At 42.8% G+C, this 12,088-nt stretch overlaps 1 protein-coding gene across 1 annotated transcript in view; it reads left to right on the forward strand.

Annotated features, from left to right (window-relative positions):
• TENM1 (teneurin transmembrane protein 1) overlaps window positions 1-12,088 on the forward strand; it is a 696,753-nt gene that overhangs the window by 435,085 nt on the left and 249,580 nt on the right. Inside the window, exon 16 of the mRNA XM_030210273.1 lies at window positions 8,809-9,076. Coding sequence (XP_030066133.1) covers window positions 8,809-9,076 — 268 coding nt within the window. The remainder of the gene's footprint in view (window positions 1-8,808; window positions 9,077-12,088) is intronic.

The following is a 12,088-nucleotide window of genomic DNA, read 5'->3' on the forward strand; positions in this document are numbered from 1 at the left end:
GTACAAATTTCATGGGCCAGTCATAAACAAAGTATTGTGAGTCTGTCTTCTACAGAAGCTGAATACGTGGCCGTATCGGAAGCGTGCAGAGAACTGATGTGGATTGAAAAACTTTTGCTGGATTTTGGAATAGCTGAAAAGAGACCAATCCAGATAATGGAAGATAATCAGAGCTGCATCCGACTGTCACAGAATGACAAGGTTCAGTCACGCACCAAGCACATCGCAACGAAATACCACAACGTGCGAGAGTTGGCAAAAGAAGGGGTCATCAGTCTACACTATTGTCACACCAGTGAGATGACAGCTGACATCATGACCAAACCGTTACCCAGAGAACATTTTGTGAATCTGCGTATAAAGCTTGGACTTTGTATGAATAAATAATTGCATGACAGTTATGCATGAGAAGGGGTTTGTTGGAATGTAATTGTATTTTACATGCATTGCCTGTCACCTATTATTTCTCTGTGATTACTCTGTGACCTCTGATGTGAATTACTTAGAGAGGTCACACAGCTATGCAACTTCCTGTGGGGGTTAGACACAGCAGACACAGCACATGCAGCACATGGAGCACATGGAGCTCATGATCTCTCCTAACCTGAGAGGATCTATGGTGGTGTGAGCATCCATTACCATCTAAGCACATGGAAGGAGCTGATAATACAAATGTATAGTAATATGTATATATAAGCCTGTCTGATTATAATCTAACTGCAAACTGTGAGTAAACAGATGTTTTGTTACTTCAACTTTAAAGTGACTCAGCAGTGAATTATTCTGGGGTGAATGAGAGAGAGATGAAGAAAGAAATTAACATTTCTAAAGCTGAAGCTGTGTGTACTAAAATCTGCTAATTATTTACTACAAATAATCCAACATCTTTTTCCCCCAGAAATGGCGCTCGCTCAGTGTGGGACTACTACCGGTGGCCACACTGGGCCAGCGGTAGTCCCAGAAGAACTATTAGGGGTGTGCAACTGCAATCAGGGCAACTGCCCTTGGCCACTATTCCAGAGCTGGCCCCCCAAACCTGAAGGATGCATAGCCTATTGGCAAGCTTTGGGTCCCCTCCTGAATTTTACCGCCAGCGTTGGGTTTACCGCCACTCTGTAAAACGGCCCTTTAGCGCCTAAATGTAAGGTGGCGTACGTGTGAAAGGTGCATGGGTGGGTATATGGGCACGTCTCTAAAAATACTGTAAAGTACTCTAGTTACACCTATGGCTGGTGTAGCTAGAGGCATATAAATGTTAGCTGCGCCAGTGCCAACTTACGCTAATATTCTGTAATGGCGTCTGGGTGCCCAGATGCCACTGCACTGAATTGGCATTCCTAAAAGGAATCACCCACTTATACATTTTCCACCTATATGCATAGCAATGTCGTTGCACTTCTATTACGGATGTTCTGAAAATGCAGTTGTGTGTGTGGTCAATATGACTGGTTCAGGAATGAATGAAAGAGATCTCTTGGCGATTTCCTATATTTCAGTATGCTCCTGTTATTCAACCTCTTTCTGCAGAGAACCACTGTCAGGGACAAGAGGGGATGTTATGCTCAGGGCTTCTGGCTTTAGCTGTTTATAAAAAAGCAAATTTTCATGTTTCTTTTTGTAGGCAAATAGGGGAATCCTTCAGGACATTACAATTCAATATTTTTCAGTGGTTTTGCAGTGAGGGCACTTCCACTGGTTTTTTTTTTGTTGTTGTTTTTGTTTTTAAGATAAAATCACTTATTGGTCATTGTTATTTAGCTATTGTTAAATTCTATCTCACAAAAAAGATTTTTAGAATAGCACCAAAGCTAGCTTTGATTTCCCTTTCACAGCCATAAAACTAACAAACACAAATGGATTTATTAATTGAAAAACAAATTGCACAATATGTATACACACAAACAGCCCGACACAGGCCGTGTTTCGCCCAACAGGGCTGCTTCACATATCTCTGATCGCGAGATATGTGACTGTCGGATTGACTCGGAGTCAGCATTTTGATTTTCGGCATCCCTGATCCAGCTGTTTTTTTCATATCAAAGCGAGCTCCCTTATATTTAATACGAGTACATTCAACATATATTCACCACACTCTACAGAAAGAGTGTGTTGTGAAGCCCCTGAAGCAGCCCTGTTGGGCAAAACACGGCCTGTGTCGGGCTGTTTGTGTGTATACATATTGTGCAATTTGTTTTTCAATTAATAAATCCATTTGTGTTTGTTAAACGATCTGCTCTGTTCGTGTTCCATCTTGGAGTTTGCAGACCGTCTGCCTTTGTGCTTTCTTGGACCCACAGCCATAAAACTAGCAATATACCTTTATTGCATTCACATGCTGAATTTAGGCCCCAAAATACTTGTTAAAACTAGAGATAAAATAACTTTATTTTCAGCAATTCTTACAGCCCCATCTCTGGGTAATAGAGAGGTATCATAAGAATTATGTATTATGACCTCCTCCCAACTACCACTTTGAGTAATCAGATAATTATCCTTCAATGATACATCTTAGGACACATCTGGACTCTTAAACAAATTCATTACAACAGTGTCCAGTTTCTAAAGTTTGTATATACAATCAAGAATGAATGTTTAAGTTTCAGGCAAAACAATTACTTAGTTATAAGAGATTTCTTTAGGGATCAGATTATAAAGACCACTCTGCCTCTCTAGTTCCTCCTCACAAAGTAAACAAAAGCAAATTCGCACAACCTAACTAGTCACAGAGAGTTAAAGAACACGCAGTCTCACATGTTACTTCCAATGTGTCTCCTGAGACAGGTCAGGGCTCAGGGTTCAACACTTCCCCTTGGATGCAGAATGCAAAAATGAGGGCATCTCTAGCTGCTGAAGGTCTCTCTCTCTCTCTCTCTCTCTCTCTCTCTCTCTCTCTCTCACTTGAATAGCAAGTGACAGTTTTACTTAGCATGCAGAGAGACTAATTTAAGGAGAGAATCTGATGGGTCAGACAGGATGCAAGCATGCATTTTCAGGTAAACTGCAGGGTGTCTCCCCTGCCTTTGTCTTGGAATACCTTTTAAACATTTTCTGCAACCTTATCTGTTCTTGTATGAGGATACAGAGATTATAAAATAGTCCCAAATGACTGGCTATACCAGAGTGTACTGACATAATGGCAAATCAAAATTTGTCCTTTCAGGACCAGTCAGCTACATGGCAAAAACCAGAAGATGAAACAATTAAGAATAAGAACTGTGTCCTGACAGACTGGACCTCTCCTCCCACTGGCAATAGGTGCCTTCCAAGCCGGTCACTGAATCCATTCCAAGTGAGGTCTGCAAACCTTCAGTGCCAGGTTTCAAACAAAGGCAGTGTTCTCTTTCTTAATGCAGGGTTGTCCCAGAATTCTTGATTTTAGACTCCAGTTTTCTTTTTTTTTTTCCTTTGGTTAATGCATCGCACCGTTCAATAGGAAGAGACATGTTGCCACTATTTGAGTTTCTGTCAGGTACTTGTGAGCTGGCTTGGCCACTGTTGGAAGCAGGATGCTGGGTTAGATGGACCACTGGTCTGGACCCAGTATGGCTACTCTTATGTTCTTATCTTATGACTTCTGCTGTAGTTCTATACATTCCCAGCACAGCTCCACATGGTTGTTGGTTGTTGTCTGTTGTGTGCTTGAGAAGTGTGCTATTCTCCCGACCAGCTATTCCAAGCGAATTACCCTCAAAAAGCAAAAGAGCTATTCATGGAATTGGATAGGTGGGAAGGTCTAACAGTTTCATGGATGGGAAGAATTCACGCAATCAAGATGATGTTATTGCCCAAACTCCTATACCTATTTATGGCACTGCCGATACCAATCCCTAGAACATTCTTCCAGAAATTGAACAGAAAACTGTTTGTGTACATCTGGAACAAACGGCCACCTAGGGTTCGCAGACCAATGATGTTTCAAAGGCCGGTTCAGGGAGGGATGGGAGTTCCCAATTTTGAACTGTACTACCAGGCAGCCCAGTTACACATATTGGCGGATTGGGACCCCAACATTACTAAGAAGTGGTTACACTGGGAAAGGGCGTGGCTAGGAACACGCTTCTTGGGGGATAACCTGTGGACATCAGAGAAAGAAATACAGGCTATAATAAAGCGGGTGCCCAGGGGGATAGGTCATTTGCTTCATACATGGTTACTAATACGTAAAAAGGTCTTCCCAGAAAGGAAATATTTCCTTCATATGGCGATCAGATGAGCGCCGGGCTTCCCTCTAGGGGGGACAGAAAGGATATACCAACAACGGGCGTTTAAAGGCTTATATAAACTCGATCAGCTATGGGCTCAGGGGGAGATAAAAGATTTTAGAGAATTACAAGAAGAATATGGTCTGGAAAATAGAGATTTAGTGTACTACCACTGCTTGAGAAATTATATCCTGAGAAGGGAGAGGGAAGAGTTAGAACTTGCTGAAACCAGGCTTGAAAGGGCGCTGAGAGGGGGAGGAGGAAGAGGCAGCGTTACTCGGCTTTATAGAGCTTTGCTGCTCCTCTTGACCCCGCAGGAGTACTACACCGAGAGATGGGAGGAAGCATTACAGACTAGATTCACCCCGGAGTGGTGGACTTGTAGTTATAGATATATGCTGAAACCCTCCATCGCCCAAGCCCTAGTAGAAAATGGTTACAAAATACTATATTGGTGGTATTACACACCGGAGAGATTACACAAAATTTATCCCCAGGTTCCCGCAGATTGCTGGAGGGAATGTGGTGGCCGTGGAACATTTCTTCATATATGGTGGGAGTGCTCAAAGGTAAAGGTGTCCTGGTCACAGATAATAGAACTGGAGAAGAAAGTAGTGCAGGTGGACTACCCATGTCAAGCAGAAATATGCTTATTGCATTCAAGGCCCCGGAAAAGCAAGAAATATAGTCATAAGTTAGCAATACACTTCTGGGTAGCTGCAAAAATGGCACTGGCGAAAGCTTGGAAACAAGTAGCAACACCCAGCAGTAAGGAAGTGTTGAATAGAGTAGAATATTTACACTTGATGTCGAAATTGACGGCCTTGAGAAAAGGCCGGATGCATATCCATCAAAAAATATGGCAGGTATATGAAACTGTAAAACAAAATTTAATATGACTCCATGGCTGAAGAGGAAAGGGGAGGGAGGGGGGGTAAGGTCGGATGGGATAAGTTCTGTTGTGGATAATGGTACAGACTGTGGATCAGAGATGGTGGTTGTAAAACATACAAGAATGTGTATTTAGTTGTTGGTGTATGTTTTATACAGTGGGGGAAATAAGTATTTGATCCCTTGCTGATTTTGTAAGTTTGCCCACTGACAAAGACATGAGCAGCCCATAATTGAAGGGTAGGTTATTGGTAACAGTGAGAGATAGCACATCACAAATTAAATCCGGAAAATCACATTGTGGAAAGTATATGAATTTATTTGCATTCTGCAGAGGGAAATAAGTATTTAATCCCTCTGGCAAACAAGACCTAATACTTGGTGGCAAAACCCTTGTTGGCAAGCACAGCGGTCAGACTTCTTCTGTAGTTGATGATGAGGTTTGCACACATGTCAGGAGGAATTTTGGTCCACTCCTCTTTGCAGATCATCTCTAAATCATTAAGAGTTCTGGGCTGTCGCTTGGCAACTCGCAGCTTCAGCTCCCTCCATAAGTTTTCAATGGGATTAAGGTCTGGTGACTGGCTAGGCCACTCCATGACCCTAATGTGCTTCTTCCTGAGCCACTCCTTTGTTGCCTTGGCTGTATGTTTTGGGTCATTGTCGTGCTGGAAGACCCAGCCACGACCCATTTTTAAGGCCCTGGCGGAGGGAAGGAGGTTGTCACTCAGAATTGTACGGTACATGGCCCCATCCATTCTCCCATTGATGCGGTGAAGTAGTCCTGTGCCCTTAGCAGAGAAACACCCCCAAAACATAACATTTCCACCTCCATGCTTGACAGTGGGGACGGTGTTCTTTGGGTCATAGGCAGCATTTCTCTTCCTCCAAACACGGCGAGTTGAGTTCATGCCAAAGAGCTCAATTTTTGTCTCATCTGACCACAGCACCTTCTCCCAATCACTCTCGGCATCATCCAGGTGTTCACTGGCAAACTTCAGACGGGCCGTCACATGTGCCTTCCGGAGCAGGGGGACCTTGCGGGCACTGCAGGATTGCAATCCGTTATGTCGTAATGTGTTACCAATGGTTTTCGTGGTGACAGTGGTCCCAGCTGCCTTGAGATCATTGACAAGTTCCCCCCTTGTAGTTGTAGGCTGATTTCTAACCTTCCTCATGATCAAGGATACCCCACGAGGTGAGATTTTGCGTGGAGCCCCAGATCTTTGTCAATTGACAGTCATTTTGTACTTCTTCCATTTTCTTACTATGGCACCAACAGTTGTCTCCTTCTCGCCCAGCGTCTTACTGATGGTTTTGTAGCCCATTCCAGCCTTGTGCAGGTATATGATCTTGTCCCTGACATCCTTAGACAGCTCCTTGCTCTTGGCCATTTTGTAGAGGTTAGAGTCTGACTGATTCACTGAGTCTGTGGACAGGTGTCTTTCATACAGGTGACCATTGCCGTCATGCAGGTAACGAGTTGATTTGGAGCATCTACCTGGTCTGTAGGGGCCAGATCTCTTACTGGTTGGTGGGGGATCAAATACTTATTTCCCTCTGCAGAATGCAAATAAATTCATATACTTTCCACAATGTGATTTTCCGGATTTAATTTGTGATGTGCTATCTCTCACTGTTACCAATAACCTACCCTTCAATTATGGGCTGCTCATGTCTTTGTCAGTGGGCAAACTTACAAAATCAGCAAGGGATCAAATACTTATTTCCCCCACTGTATGTTAGAACTGTTATGATAAAAATAAAAAAATATATTAAAAAAAAAAGAAGTGTGCTATTCTATCAGAAGATGAAGTTACTTCCCCTGTAATTTGTTTTAAATTTATTGTCTGTAAGCTGCTTGGACCTATTTAGATTGGGCGGTATATCAAGTTTCAATAAACATAAGAATAAACTTTCTTCCTCACCCACTACCATGGGTGTAGTTTTGGGGGGGCATTGCCTCCCCAAACAAGCTGTCTGTCCAGCCTATCAACCTCGGTCCTCGTGGAATCTGGTACTATTCTCTTCCTTCCCACTTCCCGCTCCCTGCACCGCTGCCCTCGTTTAGGCAGCGTCAGTAAAGTAAGCACGATACCCTCGGTGGCCCCGCAGTTGTAAACCGTGGTGAACCTGTATAGGGATATGGCAGTATATAAACAACACATTGACATTGACACTTACATTTTAGTCTGGTGCATGTGTGTGTTAGTTGTTTGTTTGTTTTTTGACTAACCATAATGAATATGTATGAGATGCATATATGCAAATGAATATGCCAATGTGCCAAGCCACCAAAGGAAACAAACTACGCCCATGCCCAGTACATCCCATAGCATTGTACCCTTGCACACAACTCCAGCAGTTCCCCTTCACCTATCCCAGTTTCCTTGTATTTTGTCAGTTTAAACTTTTAGGGGTCCTTTTACTAAGCCACGGCAAAAAGTTGCCTGCAGTAGTGTGGGCGCATGTTTTTGGCGTATGCCAGGCCAGATTTAACCGCAACTAGGAAAACGGGCTTTTTTTCAAGGCGCAAAGAAAAGGGTCTGCAATAAAACTGAAACCAGCATGCGCCTGTTTACGACCTGAGCCCTTAACGCCACCCGTTGATCTAGCAGTAAGGGCTCAAGCGCTACACACGCCAAATACTGATTAATGCTGGAAACGCCACAGGCGGTAGGAAATGAAAAATATTATTTGTCCCAGCAGTATGGGCGCACACCAAATCTGAAATTACTGCCTTGGGGGGGGGGGCACAGTAGCCTGGTGGTAGTCTCATTTTGGCATGTGCTGCACGCGTGTAGAGCCTACCACGCCTTTATAAAAGGTCCTCTTAATCAGTGGTCTCTCTCTTCTGAGAACACCAGCTGGCATGAAATTTGCAATGGTTGTTTTTATGACATGAACACCTGTGCACAGCAAACAGGACAGTAAGCACCAAATATTTTACCAGTGACCCAGCTTTTAAACAGTACTAATATCATACTGTTAAGAAATATAGATACTTGAGCAGGCAGCTGGCCCTGTGATATTGCTGTGTTTTGCGTTGTGGAGGTGCTGAGTTCAATTCTTGGGTCATTTTTTCCACCTTCCAGTAGATGGCAACACTGATGTCCCCTGACGGAGAGGGAAGGCATAATCCTTGCATGACAGCAACACCCAGTGGCCGTACTTAGGATTCTTTGTTGAAGGGGTCCTGGTACTTGCCCCCCAGCCAGTGCTGGTGTTACATGTGCTGGGATCCAGGGCAAAATTTCAGGAGGGGACCCAAAGCGTGCCAATAGGCTATGAATCCTTCAGGTTTTGGGGGGGGGGGGCAGCTCTGGAATAGTGGAATAGTGGCCTGATTGCAATTGCACACCCTTAACACCAGCCACCTGTAGCCAAGGATTTGATTTATATACTTGTTATAGCTCCTTTCAATAAAAGTATTATAGTAGTTTAGTATTGCTGTAGTGACTGGGCTAAAGTAAGCTAGGATGAGATATAAAATAGCAAACAATCCCCAAGCTCTTGTAAATGAAGGTGTTTACCACATCAGATCTCAACCTGATTCCGATTCAGTTGGAAACCAAAAGAGCCGAAGGAAACTGCTGAGCGAAAAAAATAAGAAAAGCAATCACTCAACCCAAACCACAATATACAACTTGACCTTCTTTTTCATAGAATGCAGTCAAGAGTTTGAACAGCTCTCTCTTTTTTTTTTTTTAACAAGGTTGTAGAGGAAAACATCCCAATACCAGGAAGCTTTGTGAAACTCAGTTACCTGAGCAGTCGAACCCCTGGATATAAAACCTCGCTGCACATCATCCTGACCTACTCAACCATACCTTCAGGCTTAATAAAAGTGCATCTCAATATAGTGGTGGAGGGGAGGCTGGTGCAGAAATGGTTTCCTGCTGCTGCTAACTTGGTGTACGCCTTTTCCTGGAACAAGACAGACATTTATGGACAAAAAGTGTCTGGTCTGACTGAAGCACTGGGTATGTTTAAATTCATTCATTGAAAAGATGACTTGTTTTTTTGTTAGAGTACTTTTCTAGAATCTTTTGTTTTGTTTTGTTTCGTTTCATTTGTATTAATCTTCATTGAAATGATTTCTGATGTTTTATTTTTCTCTTAGATCAGTTTTCAGTGGGCTTAGGAACCTAACTCTGGGAGTTAAGGGGGTAATTCTATAAAAGTGCACCTGTAATATTAGGTGCCCATTCCATAAAGGAAAGTAAGGGGTCCTTTTACTAAGGCGCGAAGGCACCTACGCGCATCCAATGCATGTCAAATTGGAACTACCGCCCGGCTACCGCGTGCGTACAAAATACTCAGTAGAAAATATTTTCTATTTTCTACTGCATGGCGTCTACCCGAGGGTAAGCGCCAGTGTACGTATTCTAACACTTACAGCCCCGGTTAGCGCGTCCGCCAAGTCAATGGGTGACGGTAAGGTCTCAGGCCAAAAATGGACACGTGCTGGTTTTAATTTTGCCACGCGTCCATTTTTGGACACACAAAAAAAAGGCACTGAAAAATGGTCCTGCACGCATCCAAAACACGCGTCTACACCAGCGCAGACCATTTTTAAGTGCGCCTTAGTAAAAGGTCCCACCAAACTCACAGAAACAGAACAAATCCTTGCGCCGGAAGAAGAGGACCTCGGCTGGCGGGGGTTGGGATCCCCCACAAGCAAAGGTAGGCAGCGGCAGGGGAGGGTTGGCGGTGGGAGGGGGGGTCGAGAGGGTTGGCGGCGGGGGGGGGGGTCAAAGTTGGTGGCGGTGGCGGTGCCAGGGGGGTTAAAATGTGTCCCCTCACCTTGGGCTCTGGACCCCCCTCCCGCCGAAGTCTGGCTATGCCCCTGGATGTAAGTGGTCACCCCTAATTGCTAGAGATGAACAAGTATTTATAGCATTCTATAAGTTACGTGTTTTAAGTGTGAGCCGCACCTAAGTTCCATCCATTCAACACCTGTAAAATATACACTTGGTAAGATCTGCACATATTTACAGAACAGCGCTTAGGTGGAATTTTGGCATTTAGAAGCGAATATGCACAGATATGCCATTATTCTAAATGTTTATACATGTAATTGGCACATAAATGTTACCATCAACTGCATAGAATTACTTCTAAGAGCCCAAATTGCTCCTTTTGGAAGCTGACTAGGACCGAGTTCCTAAATTTAGGATCTCAAAAAAGTGGGCAGCTTAGGAGGCTACTAGGCACCTAACTTTGGATCCTAAGGAAGCCATTTTAAGAAAGATGTGTGTAGCTTTTACACGTATGTATTTTTAGTGTTAGCGCGTGCTAATTTTGAGTGTACGCTAAAAAGTTGATGCACCTACAGCGCGGCTTAGTAAACAGGGACCTCAGAGGACAAGCCATTAACCCATGAGAAGTGCAAGTGAACTAGGTAGAAAACTTGCCTGCAAACTTGACCTCCCAGGTTTTCGTTCTTGCAAAACTCATCCATGAAGACATCTCTGTGTGTAGGTTTTCACTAAACTATAAGTTAATGAACTGTTTTGCATGCTGTTGTATCACAGAGCCTTGTTAACTCTGAACGTCAGGAAACTTCCATATGTAGTAGACCATGTGCAAAAGTATACTACTTTTGCAAATAGGCCCCATGTGGGGACAAGACAGATGATCCAAAAATGTGCTAACCCTACCGCACTTTTGTAAAAGGACCCCTTAATTTGGAAGATGAGGGGCACAGATTGATTTGGTTTACAGAGTAAATAAGATATGCAGATTAACCTTGTTCTTAGACATCTGTTTATTAGGGATGGTGAGTTTCCAAAATAGTTTATTTGTGCAATTGTTTTGTGTTCTAAGGAGGGGGTTTAGTTTCTTTTATGTTAATTTTTAATGTGTTCAATACTTAGGTCTTGCTCTGGTTTGTCGAAAGCATTCCCAGTTTTGATAACACAACTATGAATTGGACTACAACTTTGAATCACTCCCAATTTTTTTTTTTTTTTTCCTCTTTCAACCACCACATTATAGATGTTTTGGGGGTTTACTTTTCTAACAATGTACTAACTCGCAAAGGTATCAGAAAAGAGTTTACTTCAAATACGTCAGTTATCAGCATATGTTCATAAATTGGGTACTTGATATTTGTATTTTGGACGTAATGGTTGTTAATTTAAGAACAGGTGTAACAGTTTCAATTAATATGTATGCCTCTTGGCATTTTGTTGAGGAACGTGAGGAGTTTATTTTGACATCTTTGATAAATACATGTCTAATATTGCAGTTTTTAATTTGCTAAAATGTGTGGCATATGTATACTTATACCTTTGTCAACAGTGAATATTTTATGAGATGGCAATTAGAGCTGTTAAAGTGGAAATTAAGATGAAGTATCTTGTAGCTCAACCTAACTAGATTATAGGGCCATTAGAGCTATTGTCAAATTAATGTTTTGTTTAACGCACATTAGTACAATATTAGCCTTAACACACTTGAAAATTAGTCCATGTTAGAACAGAGTTAACAGGGACTAGCACAGCAACAATATGAATGAGTTGTACTGCATGCAATTGGGCATAGTTCTTTAAAAATAAGAGAAGTTAGTGCTAACACCCCTAATTGTAGCTCCCTTCCCTTGTTGGGTTGTCCTTTGTTGGGCACAATATTCCTGTACCTGCCTACTTCCTATCCTCGGGACACAAAAGGAAGGCCCTCCAAGCAATGTCGACCTCCTTAAGACTCCAGAAGAAGCCCTCTGATGTTCTCTAGTAGTTGAAGGAAGTAGCAAAGAAGTCCTGCCTCTTTCCCTACTTATTCTGCCATGCTGTCCTTGGCCCTAGAGCATTAATATAAAACATATATGTCTCAACAGACTCATAATGGTCGGTGGTCTTCCTCATAAAGCGTAGGGGGACAGACTTAAAGATCTCAATCTATATATTTTGGAAGAAAGGTGGAAGAGGGGAGATATGATAGAGGCATTTACTACTATTACTTATCACTTCTATAGCGCTACAAGGCATATG

This window comes from Microcaecilia unicolor, chromosome 7 (assembly GCF_901765095.1).
Source record: "Microcaecilia unicolor chromosome 7, aMicUni1.1, whole genome shotgun sequence".
NCBI lineage: Eukaryota > Metazoa > Chordata > Amphibia > Gymnophiona > Siphonopidae > Microcaecilia > Microcaecilia unicolor.